Source organism: Peromyscus leucopus, chromosome 23, assembly GCF_004664715.2.
Source record: "Peromyscus leucopus breed LL Stock chromosome 23, UCI_PerLeu_2.1, whole genome shotgun sequence".
Lineage (NCBI taxonomy): Eukaryota > Metazoa > Chordata > Mammalia > Rodentia > Cricetidae > Peromyscus > Peromyscus leucopus.
In genome coordinates, this window is record NC_051082.1 from 16,305,945 (window position 1) to 16,327,117 (window position 21,173).

The 21,173-nt window shown below is 58.4% G+C and overlaps 1 protein-coding gene across 1 annotated transcript in view; it reads right to left on the reverse strand.

Moving 5' to 3' along the window:
- Positions 1–4,073: 4,073 nt before the first annotated feature.
- Ncor2 (nuclear receptor corepressor 2) overlaps positions 4,074–21,173 on the reverse strand; it is a 150,017-nt gene continuing 132,917 nt past the window's right edge. Inside the window, 19 exon segments of the mRNA XM_028894308.2 lie at positions 4,074–5,220; positions 5,587–5,766; positions 6,530–6,757; positions 9,412–9,465; positions 10,026–10,171; positions 10,621–10,770; positions 11,525–11,718; positions 11,939–12,084; positions 12,170–12,322; positions 13,281–13,696; positions 15,154–15,331; positions 15,415–15,552; positions 15,660–15,812; positions 16,610–16,855; positions 17,282–17,503; positions 18,654–19,008; positions 20,005–20,300; positions 20,666–20,746; positions 21,027–21,167. Of these exon segments, the coding sequence (XP_028750141.1) occupies positions 5,039–5,220; positions 5,587–5,766; positions 6,530–6,757; positions 9,412–9,465; positions 10,026–10,171; positions 10,621–10,770; positions 11,525–11,718; positions 11,939–12,084; positions 12,170–12,322; positions 13,281–13,696; positions 15,154–15,331; positions 15,415–15,552; positions 15,660–15,812; positions 16,610–16,855; positions 17,282–17,503; positions 18,654–19,008; positions 20,005–20,300; positions 20,666–20,746; positions 21,027–21,167 (3,659 nt within the window). The 3' untranslated portion in view covers positions 4,074–5,038.

A 21,173-nucleotide genomic window follows, 5' to 3' on the forward strand; every position in this document is an offset into this window, starting at 1 on the left:
GTCCGCCTTGTGGACAGCGCTCTCCCTTGAAGGGGGTCACATTACATCTGGCCTATGCAGGAATAGCTCTCTCTGTGTTAAGAGACCCAGAGCAGAGAACATGGGAGTCCCTAGAGAAGGGTGTGCCCCCAGTTGGGACTTCTGTTTGTCTAAAGCATCTTCCTGGGAGTCAAGGATGAAAGAAGTCACATGAGCCTCCATTTTAAAGATGGAACAAGGACAGGCTGCTCAGATAGGAGACAAAGAGAGAGGACACACAGAATCCACAAGCTCTGCCTCCATGCCTCTGTCACGGTCTGGGCCTCAGAAACAGACAAAGGAGAGCATGGCTTCGGGCCTGAGAGGCAGAGATGGGGCTGGGCACAGACCAGCTCTAGTCTGGTAGCAGTCATGGGACACCACACCAGTGAGCTGGTGCGGTAGAGCAACCTGTTTGCCCAGGTAGAGCTGGCTAGGTCCGGGGGGAGGGCCCCTGGCGCCACCTGGCTGCTGGCTTTCGTATTGCAGCCCGGACACAGGTTGAGGTCCCTGTGTTCAGCTCAGACCTGCGTGGCGGCTCCCAGGCTTCTGCTCACATCTGGTCCTGGAGTTCACAGGAAGGACTTGGGAGCCCCTGGAGGATGCAAAGACCTCTCCCCACTCCAGCTCAGACACTCCAGGTGGCTGGCACTGGGGTCAGCAATGCCCACCTCCCGTGGTCCACATCCTCTCCCCTCCCTTGAGCTTTCCCGGCCAGACTCCTGCCCAGGGGAGGTGTGGCTGCTTAGGATGCCCCTGGCTGCTCTCTGCTGTGGAATCTCTTTCCCTCAAGAAGGACCCACTCACCTGGCAGCAGAGTCAAGGTGGGTTCCATTCTTGGGACCATCTGTCACAGCATCCTTGGCTGCCCGGGTTCTGAGCGGAGGATCGGGGCGAGGCTGACTTCCTAGTCTCAGGCAGACACCTTGGCGGGAGTGTGGCAGGGCTGAGCTCGTGGCTCTCCCAGGTGTGAGAAACTCTTTGAGTGGGTGACCTCTCTGGCCACCAAGCTCCACCAGTACCATCCCCAGGCTGTGGCACCCAAACCCGCCAGCTGCAGGGGGAGGCTGAGTGAGCTCAGCCCAAGTCAGTGTTGGGAAGCTGAATGCGATGGCGGCCTCCTCTCTCGAGTTAAGTAGTGGGCACCAGAGGCCTAACATGCCAACCCTGTACTCAGGAAGTCCCCCATGTCTCCGGCACCCAGTGGCCAAAAGATGTCTCTCTCATGCCCTTGCCGACTGAACCCTCAAACCAGCTCTAGAGACTAGTGGTGCAGGACAGGCTAGAGGACAGCAGCCTGGGTGGCCCAGCAGGGCTCCTCTGTGCAGAGAGCATGTGCGGGTGGGTATGGAGGGCGCCAGGCCGCAGGTTCAAGGCTGAGGCAGAGCCCGTAAGCCGTCTCGGCTCTGCTGTGGGAGGGAACTCTTATGGTTGGTTTTAATGTCATCTGGTCACAAATTGGATGAGTAGAGAAGCCTGGCGTGAAGACTCTGACGTGGGAAGGCCCACCCTGATGGTGGGCGGCACCTTCAGGCAGCAGCCAGAGACAAAGCATTCGTCGGGAGGAAGATCCTCTCGCCCTCTGCTTCCCAGGTTGCTCTGCTCAGTGGCTCTGCCCTGCTGACTCCCAGGAAAACGAGGGTTTTTAAGCCTTCATCACGCAATAGGGATGGCAGGCAGCACTCTAGCACTTCCGGGCTCCCAGACGCCAGACCGCAACTACAGATGCATGTGGCCTTGTGGACTCGGTAACTAAGGGTCAGCACCCCCTACCCCAAGTGAGAGGCAAGCTGTTCTGAGACAATTCCAAATGTTGAGGCTGAAAGACCAAAAGTTAAACTACTTAGTTCTTAGCATCTCAGGTGGGTTTGCCTGTTGTTACCTTTTTTTTTTTTTTTTTTTTTTGGAAGGGGGGTTTCCAAGACAGGGTTTCTCTGTGTAGTTTTGGTGCCTGTCTTGGATCTCGCTCTGTAGCCCAGGCTGGCCTCAAACTCACAGAGATCTGCCTGGCTCAGCCTCCCGAGAGTGCTGGGATTAAAGGCGCGCACTACGGCCGCCCTGGCCTGTTGTTACTATTTTAATGCTAACTTAAGGGGCTGGAGAGATGGTTCAGTGATGGAGAGCATTGGCTGCTTGCTCTTCCAGAGGACCCGGGTTCAGTTCCCAGCACCCACATTGATGGCTCACAACCACCTGTAACTCTAGTCTGATCTCCACAGGTACCAGGCATGCATGTGGCACACAGATGTATATACTGATCAAACATCAATGCATATAAAAAAAATTAAAAATAAATATTCTTAAAAAGCTTATTGTTAATAAATCCTGATACCTATTCCTCTAGAGGTTCTCAACCTGTGGGTTGTGACCCCTTTGGGGTTGAACAATGCTCTCACAGGGGTCGCATATCAGATATTTGCATTATGATCCATAACAGTAGCAAAAAAAACCCAGTATCAACAAAAATCATTTTATGGTCGAGGTCACCGCCACATGAGGAACTGTATTAAAGGGCCGCAGCAGCATTAGGAAGGTTGAGACCCACTGCTCTCGAGGACCTTGACTGACAGACACAGACACCGAGGAGGAAGCATCGTTTTATACCTCTGTATACCTTAGGTAGGTGGGTTTGGCCATTTTGGTCAAGCCCCAAAATACTCACTACTGACATAAAGAGCAGGATCAGGTAAAATAGTCCACAGCAAGAAACAAGAGTCACCCACAGGTGTGACAGACACACACTCTCCCACAGGTGTGACTGACACACACCCTCCCCACAATGTGACTGACATTCTCCCATGAGTGTGACAGACACACACCTGTGGTGGTATTGTGTTCCCCCAAATATTGTGTACCCTAATAAACTTATCTGGGGTCAGAGACAGAACAGCTACTAGATACAAAGGCTAGAAAATGGTGGCACTCACACCTTTAATCCTAGCATTCCAGAGGCAGAAATCCATCTGGATCTCTGTGAGTTCAAGGCCACATTGGAAACGGCCAGGCATGGTGACACACGCCTTTAATCCTAGCATTCCAGAGGCAGAAATCCATCTGGTCAAGGATACAGACAAGCATTGCGACTCACGCCTTTAATCCCAGAAAGCAAGCCTTTAATCCCAGGGAGTGATGGTAGAAAGCAGAAAGGTATATAAGGCGTGAGGACCAGAAACTAGAAGCATTTGGCTGGTTAAGCTTTTAGGTTTTGAGCAGCACAGTTCAGCTGAGAGCCATTCGGAGATGAGGACACAGAGGCTTCCAGTCGGAGGAAACAGGATCGGCTGAGAAGTTGGCCAGGTGAGGAAGCTGTGGCTTGTTCTGTCTCCCTGGTCTTCCAGCTTCACCCCAATAACTGGCCTCAGGTTTGATTTTATTAATAAGACCTTCTAAGATTCCTGCTACACACACACACCCTCCCATGGGTGGGACAGACACACACCCTCCCATGGGTGGGACAGACACACGCTCCCCTGCTGGACATTTACACTCATAAGCAGGAACACCGGAGGCCTCGCCACAGGCAAGGACCCCGACGTCTACTACAACAGTAATCTTCACCATGCAGATGACACACACTGTCGCGAGGAGTGAGCAACACCAGCATCCACACTACGCTCCCATTACAGGTGTGAATGCCCGACGCCACAGGTGTGAACACCCCACAACCTCACCACAGGCTCAACTACTCGGCTCCCCTCCACGTGGTGCAAACACCCCGTGTCTCCACCACAGGTGTGAACACTCCAGGCACAAACGCCCCACAGCATCACCAGGGTGTGAATACCCTGCGGCTTCCCCACAGGTATGAACACCCCTGTACACTGACCACGGGCTCCCCATAGGTGTGAACACCATCTCTATGATACAGGTACCTGGTGGCTTCCCCACAGCCGCGAACACTGGCTGCCCTCTGGTGGCACTCTACTTGGGGTCACCGTTCACTGCCGAGTGGTGACCTGAGGGGACACTCCTTGACTCTTGGGGTCACCTGCTATGATGGTCCTTCGGCCCTGGCTCCTGCTGTCCGGTGAGAAGCAGAGTGGAAACTTTGTGACTTGAGTATGATTTGCTTTTTAATTGGAACAACATATGTAAATGACAGAATGCCGCCGTGCACAGATGGCGGCCACAGAATATGCATCAAGTCCATTCTGCCCAAGGAAGGGAGGAGGGAGGGTGCAGGGCTGTGTGCCGGCGCCCCTACCCCCCAGTCCTGCGTGTCTGGGTCACCACCGCCTTGGCCGGCACACGCCTCTGGAACGGGAAGCAGAGACCAAAGCGCAGCAGCAGTAACACGGGTGAGTCCTTCCTTGTGTGAAACGTCTGAATTAACTCATTGAAGGTATCAAAAATATACCCTGTAAGCCAACACCATTTACACCTGCCTCCCCTCCCATCGCCACAGCGACGGCCGGGAACAGTCCAGTTCCGACAAACGTCCGTGCCCCGGGCCACGCCTGGACCCTTGTGCACCCACCTGGTCTTGATGGGCTCCCAGTCTTGTGGGCCGGGGGGGCCTTGGGGGGCTGCGATGACGGCACTGGGGCAGGAGAAGCTGGGAACGTCTGTCCAGAGCGCGAGCGAGCGGGCTGGGGGCAGGGGGAGGGGCGGGGCCACAAGCTCAGCTTCGACTTTGGTTCCAAATGCGTTAAGGGGCGAGGCAGTGGCGTGGAGGTGACTGGTCATCCTGCGCTGGGTCCCCGCCGGCCCAGATGATCGCCGTGCCCCTCCGGGCCCGCTCTTCTCCCCTCCGGTCCACTCCCCTCTCGAGCACCAGGTAAACATCCCCTGAGTAAGGTCACTGCGCAGGGCCAGCCCAGGACGGGAGTCTTAGTTAAGGCTTTAGACAGGCAGGATGCCAGCGCTGGATGGACAGATGGGTGGACGGACGGATGGACGCGCAGGCAGACTCAGGGGCTCCTTCTCCGCAGTGGGGGACAGTCGGCAGCTGCCTGCTCCATGCTGGGCTGCTTCTGCCTCGTGCGGGGGGGACCTGGCCCCGCTCCCCTCCGGTCTGGAGTCACTCGCTGTCGGAGAGTGTCTCATACTGTGAACACAGCAGTGGCTTGGGCTCCTCGTCCCAGGCGTGGTGGGGACCGGCCAGGGCCCCACTGCCTGCGGCCAGGCCGGGTGGGGGCGGGGAGGCCATGACGCCTGCCTGTAGCCGCATAATCAGAGGGTTGTAGGGGAACGGCGTGGACCCTGTGGGGAAGACGGGAGAGCTGGAGAAGGCTCTGCAGGCCGTGCGACCACCCCCCCCCCAGGACCCTGTCTGTCACACTGGTAGCCAGAGTCTGGGCCGCCTGGGCCAGCGCCAGTCAACACTCCATCTCTGAGGTTTCTCCAAACTGGCCCTCGTCTTCTACTGCCTTCTGCTTTCCCATCAAAACCCTTCCGTGTGACAGGCATGAAAGGAGGCCAGGCTCCCTCACGTGGCCAGCCCAGGGAGGACCCTCTGGTCTCTTGCTTCCCACACCCCTTCCTTGCTGGGTGGGGGACCAGGGACCACCTTCCCCTGGAGAGCCGGGGTCACCCCGTGTCTACATCCCTACCCCGGCCGACACTCACCTGCAGATGAGGGCCGGTCCTCCCACACGCGGTTGGTGAGTGGTGTTCGGCGATTGCAGTCCCCTTCTGAGTGGACTGAGGAGACGGAAGGTGGCCGGTCTCCGGACCCCAGGCCTGGGGCTGGCGACTTGGCTTTTCGGCTGCTGGGTCTGCCGGAGACCTTGGCTTTCCCGACACCACCTGCAGGGGACCAAGCAAGGAGGGGCCGAGTTAGATGGTGCTGACGGAGGGCAAGGCACCCACACCAGCACTGAGGAGGGGCAGGGGGGTCGGGGGGATGACTTTGGCCTTGGGGAGCCACCTGCCTCCTAGGGCTCCAAGACAGAAAACTAGTGTGAGAAATCCTGAGCCAGGAGACTACCAGGAGTCCACCACCTGGCATGGGGAACAGAGGCACATTCCTGTGAGGGAGACTGATGACTAGTCTCCTAGGTGCCCCCACCAGGACTGTACCCCTTCATGAGAAGCATCAGATCTTGGCTGAATGACAGACATTGCCCAAGATGGCCCTGAAGGCCTCTGCTGAGAGGTCCAGACCCCGAGGCTGGCCCGACCCGAGAAGTGGACAGCAGGGCACCTCTGTGATGGTGCCCGGGCTTGGGAATGGCAACTGCTAACACATTGGCAAAGTGGGGGCTGACCACGGGCTGCCTGACCCTTGAGGGGTCTCCCCCCAGCAGCCCTGTCCACGCAGCAGGGGAGGAGGGGGCGGGACGTGGGGTAGCAGTGTGAGCATGGGAGAAGCAGCGGTGCTGGGGGCGAGGGGGGCGCCCCCCCCCACAACACGGGGTGTCGGACCAGCTTCGGGTTAGCAAACTAGATGTCGGACAGGCACAAAAATAAGGTCACAGGCTCCCAAGCTCAAGGGGGGAGGTGAGAGGATTAACAACACCAGGTCGGGAGGGACACAGCCGGGCGGGCGGGCGGGGGCAGGCCTGCAGACCTGGCGAGGTGAGTGCGTGGTCACTCCGTCCGTCAGCAGTGGTTATGGGCATAGCGGCAGCGGGCAGACTGGCACTGGCATTCAGAGGGTTAAAAGCATTGGTGCCGAGCGGCGGGGGCTCTTCCCACTGATCATATTTACCCATGAGTGCCTTTCTAATAATGGCCTCTAGCCCCATGTTGGTGCTGGCATGTTCTTGCACCGCCTGGCTTCTACAGGTCATAAGGCCTGGGAGAGAGACAGACAGACGGACACACGGGGGGCGGGGCCGGGGCCAGGGAGCCAGAGGGTCGCAAGAGAGAAAGAGGAGAGAGGGGGGAGAGAGAGAGAGAGACACAGTGAGCACACATTGGCAGAGCATCCTCCCCCCCTCCAGCCTGCCTCTCCGCCGGGTGCCGATGGGGGTTCCTGACTGCAGCTCATGGCTGTTCCAGGGAGGGGGTCTGGGGCGGCTAGAGGGTCCCCAGCAAATCAGAAGCCCTCTGTGTACCCCAATCCCAGCTGAAGCTGTTTACTTAATTTTAACTACGAGTGGGTGGCCTAAGGAGACTGTCTGGACCACTGAGTCAAGCCAGAGCTCGGGGCTGAGGACGAGGAGGGGGAGGATAGAACCCCTTCTGGTGGGTGGATTCTAGGAAGGGATGTGGGGAGGGAAGGTGACCAGAGGACCCCTGCTGTCCCCTTTTCCCCAAGGGGTCAGGGAGCTCATTTTGCCTGATCCCCCAAGCTGCGCTTGCCTCCCCTGGCCCATCTCTCCCCGCAGGAGCCCGAGGAGAAAGGTGCAGAGCTGGGCACGAGGGGGCGGGGTCACAGCCATGCAGTTATGTGCGTGCAAGGACAGGGCAGCGCTAGACAGGCGAAGGCCACTCCAGCCCTGGCTGGCCCGGCCCCACGACAAGGAGAGGGGCCACATCAACAAAGTGGCCTCAAGAGATGCTTGTTGTCTCCGCTGAGCCTCCGTGGACCCTCTCTATTCAGTCCCCGCCCCCCAGCCCCGAACTATTCTCTGGGACTTTTTGCAAACGCCAGGCTGGGCATATGTCTCTTTGGTGTTTCAGGATGCTTCCAGAACCTCTTGAGGGCCGGAGCCTGATGAGAAGGCCTGGAACCCCAGCTACTTAGGAGGATAGCAAGCTTGAGGCTAGCCTGGTCTACAGAGTGAGTTTAGTCCAACCAACGCTAGCCTGCACATAGAGACCTTAACTCAAAGAGGGCTGGACTGTCGCTCAGGGTCAGGACATTTGCTTGGTGAGTACAAGGTCCTCGCTTCTATCCCAAGTACCAACAGAAGTCCTCCAAAGCCAGACAAACAAATAACCACTAAACCAAACCAAACCAACCTCACCCCAAGCCCAATGAACCAATCCAAAAAAAAAAAAAACCAACCACCTCAAATCACCACCACCACCAAAAACACAAATATCAACAATTGCCACAGGCCATTCTGTGGTAACCCGTGAGCCTCCAGGCTGCCTTGAGCCTTCTGAAAAACCACACGGCCCAACATGCTGGCAAGTCCCTGGTTTGTAAACTAGCCGGCCTCCTGAGGATGGGAGAGACAGTCAGCCTAGGCTCGTTTCTCTCCTTCCCTCGGGTCTCAGGCAAGCTTAGGGCCAAGGTAGCTTTGTTAGGGTTGAGCAAGTCACCAAGAAAAAGCTGAACTTCCAATGGAATACACAATTAAAAAAAAATAATGCAAATAAACAAGCCCCACCCACTCCTCCACATCCAGAGGACGGAGGAGGGGGACAGGGGGAGCCTCCTGATGAGGTGTCACTCCTGGGCCTTGTTCCCAGGGTGGTGAGCTTGTGGCTGAATGGCCCTGGGCACAGGCATGACTTTCCCCATTTATCTCCGGCAGGGTATTTATTAGTGTCACAGGCTAGGCCTGGAAACACGTCTTTGAGAACTAACATTTAAGGGGAGTTTATGAGTAGGTACACATGTGCGCGTGTGTACACATGAGACAACTAAGTTAGGCTTTAACACAAACCACTGTATTACCCCATGAATTTCTATATATACACACACCTGGTGTCTAGCACCTACATCAAGATTTAGAACATTCTAGAAACATTTCTAACCACATTACTGCCTCGATCAAAGTTTCCTTCTGCCCGAGGCTCAGCAAAGTGCCAATATGTTTCTGGGCTTGTGACATTCCCTGCCAGGCACCCCCGCTACCCTCAGTCCCGGCTTTGTGGTTCCTGTGGTCCTCTGGAAATGTCCCCATGGGTGTGTCTGGCCACCTTATTAGAGGAGCCAAGGCCCCACACACGCACGAGAAAGGTCAGCAACCCTCCCTTGTTCCTCCGGCATAGAGTGCCTGTCCCCACAGACACCCCTGCGCCTCACTCAATCCCAGTTCAGATGTCACCAAGTCCACTGGGTCCCACCCAGTTTTTTTCCCACAGGGGCAGTACAATAACCATGGAGGCCCTGGCCAGGATCCTGGAGCGCCTCCAACCCCCAAGACACTCTAAGTTCCAAGCACCATACAGAAAGCCTGCAATTTCTGCCACAAACCGTCTTCCTGTTCTATATCAGCATTTGGTTTAGAAAAATGCTGAAGCTCCCTGACGGCCTCCCCAGATGGAGACTTTAGTCTTCAATCCACCTGTTCACCCCTGGTGACCACTCCCCAGCAAATGGGCAAGCGTTTCCAGGTGATAGCCACTGAGCACTTGAGGGACTCTGGCCTCGAACCTCAGAAACTCCTCCCGCGGGAGGACTCTAAGCAGTGGAGGCTGGCCGGCCTGTGCTGTCACTCTGGGTCCACTGAGGCCAGGAGGAGGGGCCTAACTTGAACTGGCTAAGATTCCTTGTCCCCAAGCCAGCAGTCGGGGAAGAGAGCTTGCTATGCGGACACGCAGGAGGGTTACCTGCTCCGGTGATGGCGGGCATGTTGAAGATTTCCGTCCCGGGCTGGCCAATATCTAGAGCGGGGGGGGGGACAAGGGACGAAAGGCTGAGCTCACAGGTCCTAGACAATCTGCAGCCCTGTACAGCCTGAGCTGGATGTCTGGGCACAACTGGGGACCTACTGAGCTCCAGGTTTATTCTGGCTGTTGGTCACCAGCCTAGTGCTGTGTTACCTGCAAGGGCTTCTACAGCCTAGCTCCAGAAGGGAACAGCCTTACCCACCTGTCCAAGCCACCCAGGAAGGGAACTGTCGGTGGGAGGGGACAGTGCATTCTCCTAAGGACCTGGTCCATGTGACCCTGAGCTAAGGACAAGAATCCTTGTCGACCCACACCAGTCATGGTAAAAAGGCACCACGTCTGTGGCATGAACCTGGAGCAATCAATAGGCTGTGTTCTAGGGTACCCGGCTGTTTGTACAGGTTTCACTGAGCGCCTACTGTGTGCAGGGTATCACTGTGGCACTACATGCTGAGCCAGTCAGTACCCACTGGCAGAATGTCAGGCTCCTCTGAGGTGGGGTGTCGAGTATTAGCTCCCTCCCGGTGCCGGCCCCAACTCTAGCCCCCGCTTACTGTATTCTGGCTCATTCCGGTTGTGGGTGTTGAGTTTCTTGTTGATCTCCTGTTTCTTAGACTTCACCATGGCGGAGTTACTCTCAGTCAGCTTACTGAAGAAGGCCGGCGGCTGGCTGGTGTTGCCTGGAGACTTGGAGCCCATTCTGCAGGGAGCGTGAGATGCCCAGGGTCAGCAGGCTGGGCATTTTGCTAGCAAGCCTTTAGCAAGAGAGCACTCACCGCTTGGGTCACGGCGAGATGCCAAAGACCATCCCAGGCCTGCTGGGGCCTGTACTTAGCCTTGGCTTGGGCTAGCCTGTGAACCTCCCAGTGTACTGTGAGTTGCCTCAAGGACCTCTTACAGCTAGCTCTGACACAAGAAGCCCTACGAACACACACTCCCTGAGGCTGGACGCCTGTCCCACCATGTCCCCGTCCACCCAACCCTGTCTGGTCCAGCTTATTCTTAAATCGCCAGCAAGTGACAGAACGGGACGGGCTGCTGCCACTGAAGCCCCTGGAAGGTGATCAGCCTCTGCGCTAGAGGTCTGAGGCCCTGGGTGGACATGGAACCGCCACCGCCACCTTGGGGCAGGGTTTGTGCCATGGGTACCTGGGCTCCCCCTGGTCTCCATCCCGATACAGCAGTGGGTATGCAGCGCTCCGAGGGTGCCCTGGCTCAGTCATGCCCTCTGGTGGGGACACAGGTTCAATGCCGTCCTCGCTGTTGCCCAGGACTGATGTCTTGCTGGGCTCTGGGGACCTGATGGAGATAGCATCTCAGGGTAGAGTTCTTCCCTGCAGAGGGGACCCCCCACCGCCCACAGCAGCGCTCCACTGTAAGGCAGGGCTCTGCACCTTTCCCTGTGACTGGCCGGATGGTGGCATCTGAGGTATGGAGGCCCCAGGGGGCTGCTGAGATTGGGCCATGGCAAGAGCTCTTTTGAAATAATCTAACACGCACGAGCTTTTGTTTATTTTGAGTCAGGGTCTTGCTGTGTAGTCCAGGCTGGCCTGAAACTCACAATCCTCCTGCCTCTGCTTCCCCAGAGCTCCCTCTCCTGTGCTTAGAGAGGTGTGTGCCACGATGCCGCGCTGTCCAGGGTGGACATGTTGTGAACCCTCATGAGACGCCCATGCCAGGACCTCACTGTCCCCCAAAGATCCCACTGCCTGTATCTGCGCCCCTCAAATCCCACTCCTCTCAGACGCCTTGCTCTGCTCCTGAGCCCCAGGCCCAGCCAAGGGAAGAGTGTGTGTGCATGGTATAGGACGGTAACTCACTTCTCTGTGCCTCCGTTTCCCCATCTGCTAAATGGGAGCGGTACATCTGACCCCTGGCTGAGTTGGTATTTATAGGGGACTCAGTTGGCACCCACTTTGTGCTGGTTCTGGGACCTGGGTGAGCTTCCGCTTCCCTGAAGATCAGTTTCCCATCAACCCAACGCCCTGCTGAGCTCACCCCACCCCACTGTCCCTCAGCCGGCACCTGATTGTAGATGTGAGTACATCCTCACCTCTTGCCCCCTTCACTGTGGGGGGATCCCCGGGCTGGGGTGCCGTGGTCGGGGGGTGGGAGGTAGAGGTCGCTAGGTGGGCGGCGGAGATCCAGGACAGGGCAGCTGGCTCCAGGGAAGGAGTAGAGAGGGGCGGGAAGGGGGCCGCTGAGCTGCTGTGGGTGGTGGCGTGTGTAGTCCTGCGTGATGACCTCCTGTGGAGAGGGGGCAGGTCAGGGGCCATCCTGCCAGAACCTTCCAAGTAGGGTAGGGCTGACCCTGACCTGGGTAAGCATCCCCATGTGCATCTTATGGGGATGGCCCCCAAAGGACTGGGTGTGGCGGCCACAGAACGTTAGTTAACATCTGCCTGACTCCGGGACGTCACCCTCTCCTCCACTAGCTCTCCCAGCGGCTGGGGCCAGAGGCACTTACACTGATGTGCTGAGCCAGGGTGACCACCCTCTGGTGACCTTTGATGCCTGGGGCGGTCTGGAGCAGTGGGCTGGAGGAGGGCTGACTCTCAGGCAACGGCCGCAGATGCGGGAGGTGGGCAGCCTCCGCACTGAGCTTCATGGGGCCTGAGGACACAACGGAGCGGTCAGGGGCCGAGGACAGCTGGGAGACGCGCCTCGGTGTCCCCACCGCTCCTCTCCCGGGTGTCACCTGGCTGCTTGTGCCGCAGTTCCCCTTCCAGGTGGCTCTTCTCCAGCTCTTCCAGCGGTTTGGAGAGCCCCTTGTCGTGGGCCAGGCTGGGTGAGCTCACGGGGCTAATGGGTTCCACCCCGTCGGGGCTGTAGCCAGCGCCACTGTGGTAACCTGGAACAAGCGGGCGGGGGTCAGCATGTGGTGTGGGCTTGGGTTGAGGGGCTGGCCGTCTCCCAGCCAAGCCTCCTCACTGGCTGGGCTTCAAGATGGCAGGAAACGACCCCAGCCTAGGGGTGGCCAGAGAGGAGGAATGGCGAGGGATGGGAGGTCACAGACACTCCCAAAGGACTGTGGGGGTCTGGCGTGGGCAGTGGGGGCTGGGTGAGGGAAATAGACTAGTGGTAGTGGAGAAATGGAGGGGTGCATGTGTGCAGAGGTGGGGTGGGGTGGGGGCTCAGACTGGAGCAACATTGGGTCCCCTGCCTTGGCCTAGCCCCAGCCCCTGACCCAGCACGGAGAAGCTTCATTCTCTAGGTTGTATGCTGGCGTGGGTAGGAGAGGCGGACACCCAGCCTTCCGGGATAGCCTTCTCCCTCTTCTCTCCCACCTCACTCCCGGCCTTAACTTCCTCCACAGACAGTGGCAGCCCAGTCGGCTGGCAGCCCCCCCACATCCCCACCCCCCTATACGAAGGTGCAGGTAGGTGGTGGCGGGAGATGGGAGGCGCGGTCGGAGTCCAAACCACAGATCCATTCATTAAAAGAAAAAAGGCGAAAAAAATCCAAAAAGAAAAAAGAAAAAGGAAAAAAAAACCAAAAAACTCATGATGGAAGGATGTGCGAACGATGAGGCGCCCGTGTGGGCTGGAGTCACCACAGCGTGCGAACTGACGAGGATGAGCTCAAAACAAAATACCAAAACCAACCAAAAAAAGGGGGGAAAAATTAAAAGCAAAGATCTGAAAATATCTTTAGGCCACAGATGGGGTGGGCAGGCGGCGGGCCGGATGTCTTACCGTCGCCAGGGGAGTCGTTGGCCAGCGAACCTCCTTCTCGCGGCCCCCTTTCGTGAGCAATTTGACGCGTGATTATTGCGTCTATGAACGTGGCCGCTGTCAGGGTGGTCTTACCCAGAGAACGGAGTTCCAATTCCTGGATGGAAAAGGGTTTACTTTGAGTCTTTTCTCGGTGCAGATCTGAGGCCGAGGCAGGCGCCGGCGGGTCCGGACTGGCATGGTGGGGTGCAAGGCTCTTTGCTGGGGTGCGGGCGATGGCTGTGTGGCTGGAGCTGGGGGGTGCTAGGGATCGGGGCTCAGAGCTCTTGCTGGGTGAGGAGGCAGGCTCCCGGGCTGGGGGCTTGGCGAGGAAGGCATGACCAGTGTCCACACGGGGCCGCTCAGGCCGGGCAACCCGAGAGGTTTCCTTGGGTAGCAGGACGGGCTCCATGAGGGTAGGGTAGACCCCTTCAAGGGTGCCACCAAGTGGGCAGTGGGTGGCAGGTGGGAATGTGGCAGCTGGGCGGACAGGCGAAGAGGTGGAGGTGGACCTGGAAGGGAACAGAAAGGTTCAGACAGTGCAGGCTGGAGGGAACGACTACCTCACCCTACTGGAGTCCCTGTTGCCTATGACTAACAGATGCTCATGTTCCCTGAGACTCCCAGAAGAATCCTGCTCTCCTGACTGACCTGTGCTGGCCCCATTCAGTTCCTCATGCCCACAGCTTTTCCCTGAGCCCTACCAGGTGCCCAGCACCATCCCAGACCCTGAAAATACAGCACCAGTTAAGGCAAGGGTCCCAGAGCTTCTTAGAGGACAACAACCCATACAGGAACGGACAGACTATTCTCTCCCAAGGGCAGCTGCGGCCACATGGCCAGATGTGACCGAGGTGAGCGAGTCGAGGGCAGGAAACCCAAGCAGAGCCAGCAGGAGGCGCTCCTAGGAGCTGGCACATAAAAGCCGAGCCTCTCAGCAGCCAAGAGCACATGAGCCGGGAGGCGTGGGGCTGACTCCAGGCAGAAGCCCGACAGCCCAGCACCAGCTCTGAAACCACGGTGGGCAGCACTGGCCCGGCCACCAGCCATTAAGCTCCCTGTTCCGTTTTTTTTTTTCAAATTGGTACTCCTGGGCTTTACATACTAGTTACTACCCACCCAACATCTACCACCTGTCAGTCCGTCCATCCATCCATCCATCCATCCATCCATCCATCCATCCATCCAGTTGTCTACTCTTCCAACCATTCATCTACCCATCTGTTTATCCACTCATTTACCTACCCGTCCACCCCCCACCTTACACATCTGCCAACCCCCCACCCATCCATGCATCCATCTGCTCACGTATCCATCATATCCATCCACCCATTCATCCATCCCCCACCCACCTTTTTATACATTTGAATTCACCCATCCGTCTATTATCTACCTACCCACTCACACACATGCCGCCCAACTGTCCATCATTCACGCCCTCACTTATCTATCCACTCATTCACCTATGTGTCTGTCTACTTGTCCATCTACCTACTCATCTACCTACCCATCCGTCCATCCGTCCATCCACGCATTTATCCATTCACCTAGCCACCCATTCATCTGCCTGCCCTCCAATCCATTCAGTCATCCCCCTGGCCCAGCCATCTGCCTACTTCCCCACATATCCATCCATCTACCCATCTGCCCGCCCATCAGCCATCCCTCCACCCCATCCCCCAGATAGCTGTCACTCTTGCCGTCCCTCACCTGTCTACACAAAGCGTCCTCTACCCACCATCACCTGCCCAGCTGCCTGTGCCCCCCACCCTCCACCTGCGTTCACGCCACCTACCCACCCACTCTCTCTCAACATTCTCGCCAATACATCCATCCACCCACCCACCCACCCTGCCGTCTGCTCAATCCTCTCCCCATCTGCCCATCCACGTCACCCCCTCCCACTCGGCACATCCGTCTGTGTACCCTCCCCCCAGGCTCGTTTCCCCCCGGTGCCAACCTGGCCCACCTCAGGACCGTGGGCGTGCCGGGTTCCACGGAGGTGACCACGCCCTTCATGCTCGTGTTGTGCAGCACACTGGGCCTCTGCTGCAAGGCGTCCTGGGTCCGGGGGGAGATGGGCGAGTGCTGGTGGGTGTGGGAGGCGGGGCGGCCGCTGCCCCCAGCCCCGCTGCTCTGCTCCGTACCTGGTGACAGGCCGCCGAGTCAGGGGGCAGGCCCGGGTGGCCCATGAGGACCTGGGGGCGGGGCGGGGTCTGGGGTGCCCTACCAGGTCTCCAGATGGGCGCATGCTCCACAGTCGTGGTAGACGTGAGGATGGACTTGTCTCGTTCTCGCTCCCGGTCCCGTTCCCGCTCCCGCTCCGACGAGGACGTGGCAGTTGGTTTGGCCAGGTGAGTGGGACCTCCTGGAAACGCCAAGGTCAGAGTCTGAGCTAGAGCCGGACGGGCCGGAATTTGCCTGCAGGGCACAAGGAGCGAGGCACAGACCCACCCACCCACGTGGCAGGCCCACCTGGGGACAGCGGCGAGCTGCTGTGGCGGCTGCTGAAGGGTGGGGGGGGCGCCGTGGGGAGGTAGGCAAGGCGGTCGATGGCGGTGGCAGGGGTGCCTGGCGTTGGCGGCACCAGCACGGGCAGGTGTGGCACTTGGGACAGGTCGATGATGCCTGTGGGGAGTGGGGGGGGGTCAGCTGTAGGTGACTGTCCCCAAAAGTGAAGCCTGAGACCCTCCCTGGTGCCAAGCCTGGCCCCAGGCCTCTGGCCTGCAGTGTCTCCCAACCAGCATTTCTTGAGAAGCCCAAACACTGCCTTCCCCTTACAGACAGCCCTGTCCCACAGCATCAGCTCCTTGCATCCAGCCCTCACCCCCAGAGTGGCTTCAGGAGCCACACGGCCATCTCTGAACAAGCAGGCAAAGGGACCCAGGCTGTGCCAAGGCTCTAGGAATCAGTGCTCCGAACAGCCGCACATGCTTTTCTCTTTCTTTTTTGTTATTTGCATTGAGAGTGTCTCAGGTAGCCCAGGCTAGCCTCAAACTCTATGTAGCTGAGGATGGCCTTGAACTCCCGATCCTCCCGCTTCTACCTCCTGAGTTCTTAGAGGTGGGTGATAGCACACAAGGCCTAGCCTGTGTTCTGATCTCTTGGATGCCGAAAGATACCTCACCCCAAGGACTCAGAACAGCAAGGAAAGGCCCATGTGCGAGACAGACAGCAAGGGGCGCCTGCTCCTCACACAGTTGCTGGATGGGAACTGATGCGCGAGGCACCTCCCCTCTTCCCCGAGGAGCCAGCATGTGCCACCTACTCCACCCGCCAACGGGAGGCACCCAGTGGCAGCCACGTGGCCCGTTCTGCCCACCTTGCGTAGTGTCGGATGCACAGGGACACTAGTATCTCTTGCCCACAGCACAGGAAGGTACAGGATGAGGCTCTGGGGATGGGCACTGTCCTAGGCAACTCACCTCGTGGGCCGGCGGCGTAATTGAGGGCCAGCGAGGACTCTCTTGGTGACAGGCCCCTCAGCATATCGGCGCGCTGGGCCATGGCGGAGGCAGCGTTGTGGTGCATCTGCTGCGAGGTGATGTAGTCGTTGATGATGGTCTGGCGGTTCTCCAGGGCCGCAGTGTCAGGGTAGCCACGGATGAGGTAAGGCGGATACAGGTGCGGGTAGGCGGGGCTGGGGGCCAGGTGCCGAGGCAGGTAGTAGGCTGGGGAGGGAGGGAGGGTCAGGTGGCCCATGCCTGGTCTTCATGCTCCCCACCTCTGCACCCACACGCCTCCCCAACGCACACACAGAGCTTAAGACTTGCTCCCTGATCATGTGGGGTGTTTACTGTCAGTGCCTTGGGAAGCTTTCCCTGACATAATGCACTAAAATACAGATCCTGGCACCCTAACAAAGGAGGCTTTAAAAAGGCCCCACCTCATGGCACACACTGGAGCCTCATTTAATGCACTCGCAAGGCACAGGTGAGTCCCACAGGAAAAGCAGCCCACTGAGACACGTGAAGCCCAGCCCAGCCCCTAGAATCTGCTAGTGACGGCAGCGCTAAACCTATCCCCCACTCTCCAGACCCTGACTGCCCCCCTCAAGCCACCACTGACCCCCAAGTCTACAGGCCCAGGGTACCCACCTGCATCCAGAGGGATGCCTCGGGGTATGGAGGTGGGGTCAAAGGCCAGCGGGATGTGGCCACGGTACAGGTCCACACCGCTTACGCCCCGAAGCAAGTGCTCGTAGGGGGAGATGGGGTGGGGGTGGTGCTCGGGCACGGTGCTGTGTGGGGACTTGGCGATTTCCCGGGGTGTCGACGTCAGCTTCCGGTCCTGGGACGCCTTGCTGGACAGAAGGCTGCCTGTGGAGACAAGCCACCGTGGTCTCAGCCTCAGTCTCAGGGCAGAGCCACTGGCCTATGCTGTCAGAAGGTCCAGAGTCTCTGGCCTCTCTGCTCCTCATGACAACATTAATTTACTCCATGATCACTGTTCATTAATTCATTGCATCAGTCTGAATTAACCACAGACCAGCAGTTCCTATGATGAGAAGAGGGATCACCCCAAGAACAAAGCTGACAAGATCCCTGAACCCCAAGGAACCACTGTCACAGGCAGGAGATGGATGACAAGGTAGGGAACACATGGGCTTAAGGGAATTGTTGAATACAATCTCTCAATGTCACAGGATGTGGCTGGGGGTGACCATAGTCTCCCCAGGCCCTGACATCTGAACAGGGGGACATGGGGTACCCAGGGGTTGGCTAGAAACAGAAGGGGGAGCCTTCTGGATGGAGGGCCAGCACACGCAAAGGCTGCATGTGTGGAAGGGAGCTGAGAAGGGCAGAGGAAGTCAAGGAGAGGGTGGAGCTGAGAGAATCAGAGAAGCAGAATGGCGGAGGGGACCCCACATGGGTGCTCTAGACCACAGCGACAGTACTGGGAAGATGTACGCTAGGGGGTGGGAACGCTTCACTGAAACTATTACTACTGTAATTTGTGTGTGTGTGCATGAGTTAAGTGCACACGTGCCACAGTGTGCGTTTGTGTGCATGCATGTGTGTGTGTACACATGAGTGTAAGTGCACACGTGCTATGGTGTGTGTGTGTGTGTGACAGAGACAGAGTGTGTCAGAAGACAATTTCAAAGGCCAGTCTTCACTTTCTGCCACCTCTGAGACAGGGACTGTCATTCAGGGGCTGTGGCCTTCAGGACACTCTTCCATCCCACTGTGAAGCATGAGGATTACAGATGTGCGTGAGCTTGCACCAGTGACTTAGGTCCTCACGCTTGTGCGGCATGTCCTTGGCCACTGAGCCTGCTCCTCGGCCTTGACTTCAATGATTTAAAACATTGTGGTAAGAGGGAACGGAGGAGAACCTCTGTATGCAGTGTGGAGGCGGGGCAGCAGATGGATCGGCTGTGACAGGAGGCAGAGGCCAGGGTACCTGGCAGAGAGTGACCTGTCCCCTCCCCACCACGGGCCACCTGTGGGAGCCTCCCTCCCTCACCTTCCTGAAGGCGTGGCGTGGGCTCCCGCGTGGTCACAGGGGAGCCGCGTGGTAGGTGGCTGGTGAAGGGTGCCCCGTGGTCTTCGTAGGCCAGTGGGCTTTGCCGTGGCTTGCCCAGCTCGGGTACTACGACCGGGGCTCCACGTGTGATGGAGCCTCCCGCACCACTGGTGGTCCCTGACCGGCTCTTTAGACTCTCCTCATAGCAGGCACGCTCCAGAGCCCGGGCGTCAGCCATCATGTCCAGTGGGTGCAGGGCCGGGAAAGGCCGGCCGGGGCTGCCGATGATGGAGCGCACATCGTGTTTCTTGGTGCCAGTGGACGGTGCCCCGGAGTCATACTTGAGTGGCGTGCCCTGGGAAGAGGATGCAGGTCTATACCTGGCTGTCCAGTTCCGCCCTTCCGGTCCTTCTGCACAGGATGGGGCATCTCAAACCCCTTGGGCAGATGGACGGAGACCTCCACTAGGATATGATGTCCAACAGGCTGGGTGCCCTGCTTGCAGCCCCAGGGCCACGCACTGATCCAGGGGGGCCAGGGTGAGGCCAACTGCGGGTGAACACAACCTTCCCCAGCCAGCGGGACCCCCACCATCCTGCAACACTATGGAATTCCACAGCCAGGCGCACCTGTGACCCCGGGCTGTGGCTCCGGGTCCAGGACTGGCATTACATTCACAATCAGGTCTCAGAGGGCACCACGGAGAAGGGGACTGTACACTGGACATCGTGGAGAGGATTCCATGGCCTTAGCCAGGATGGGGCACAGCTAGGCCCCAGATCTTAATTTCTACTCAGTGTTTCTGTTATTGTTAAACGTCAAAACTTTGGGGTAGGGCATTAAGCCAGAGAATTGCTGTGTCTAGTTTGCCTCCAACTTCCAATCCTCCTGACTCAGCCTCCCAAGTGCTGGGATTCAGGAGGGTCCAATATTTTTTTTACTGTCCTAAAAGAGGGGTGGCACCTTAATGTTCAAAAGGATTCTCTAGAACCATTCTGGTCCATCAGTGGGTGTCCCTGGCATCAGGTGACAGTCCCTCCCTAGATACCATTGTCCAGCTGTTTTGTCTTTCTCTACCCCGTCAAAGCCATGACCATGGGAGGGGACAGTGGCCCCGGGGTGGAACCAGGTCCCCGTGGAGCTTCTTAACGCACATGTGCGGGTAGAGATGTTGAGAGCAGCGAAGTGACAGAGTTAGGGACGCAAGACTTGGGTTTCGCAAATGCCATCAGTGACCCAGAGCAAGTTGCTAACCTCTCTGGGCCTCAACTTATGCACCCATGCAATGGGGTCAGTACGAGAACCGCCCTGGGCTTCGCGGTGCCCCAGCCCTCCTATGTGCTCCTGATACCTGGGTGATGGAACCCTCCTTGAGAGGCCGCGGGGCCAGGGGTAGCTCAGGCGTGCGGCGCAGCTCCTCCCGCGGGATCTCGTGGATCGAGCGGCCCGCCTCCTTCACAGTCGCTACCACACCCTCGTGAGCTGGCTTCAGCTTCAGGGGGCCCAGAGGGTCCAGGGGCCGGGTCTTGTAGGACTCAGTCAGGTCCCGCGGGGGCGGTGGGGGCGGCGGGGTGCCCTCTCGCTTCAAGAGCTTGGCCTCCCGACGTAAGTAGTCCTCCTGGGCCTCCACATATGACCGCGGGATTCCTGCCAGGCAAACAGCACTGACTCTCCACGGCCTGGGCCTGCTCAGCCTGGGGGGGCTCCCAGCAGTGAGGCCGGGAGCTGGCCCGGCTGAGAACAAACCCCCTTTTCCTGTGTGAACTTGGGTGTGCAAACTGACTTCTCTGAACCCGTTTCTTCGGATGAAGGGCATACACAAACTGAAACCACATTGTGAAGCTCATCGCAAAGACTGAGCTAAAGCAGTCTGAGCGAAGCAAGAAAAGTCCATGGATGGGGGGTAGGGGTGGGGGGCTCGCCCTCTGTTTCCAAATCCCTAGCCTATGTTCGGCCTGGGGACAGAATCGCACCAAGGGGCGGGGGCGGGGGAGTGGGGGAGGGGAGCGTACCTTGTGTGATGGAGCCTCGGATGTGATGCTGCTCCTTGAGGTGAGGACTGTGCTGCTCAGGGATGGCGCGGCCCATGAGTCCTGGGGAGGGCAGGGGTGGCGTCACCGTATGGTGTCCGGGAGGGCCGGGGTCCACCAACAGCCGCGTCCACCATGACACCCAGCAAGTCAGTGCCCCTTTCCCCGGGCCCCACCCTGCTCTAAGTCGAGCCTCAGTTTCTCTGTTAACGTTGGGCCAGCCACTGGCTGGCTCCTTCCAGGCATGTCACGAGGCCACCTCCCTTTCCACTCCAGCCTGTGTGTCTCGGAGACTCCTGGGACAGCGCCTGGCCCTGGTGGGCCACGACAGCAGGACACTCACCCTCGATGCTGGCTGAGGTGATGGTCCTGCCCACCCGGCCCTCCATCATGTCATAGGTGCGCTTCGGGGCGGCAGTCTCGTGGGGCGGGCCTGAGCTGCTCCTGCCGTCCTCCTTGGAGCACTGGGACACGGACATACCACCTGGGG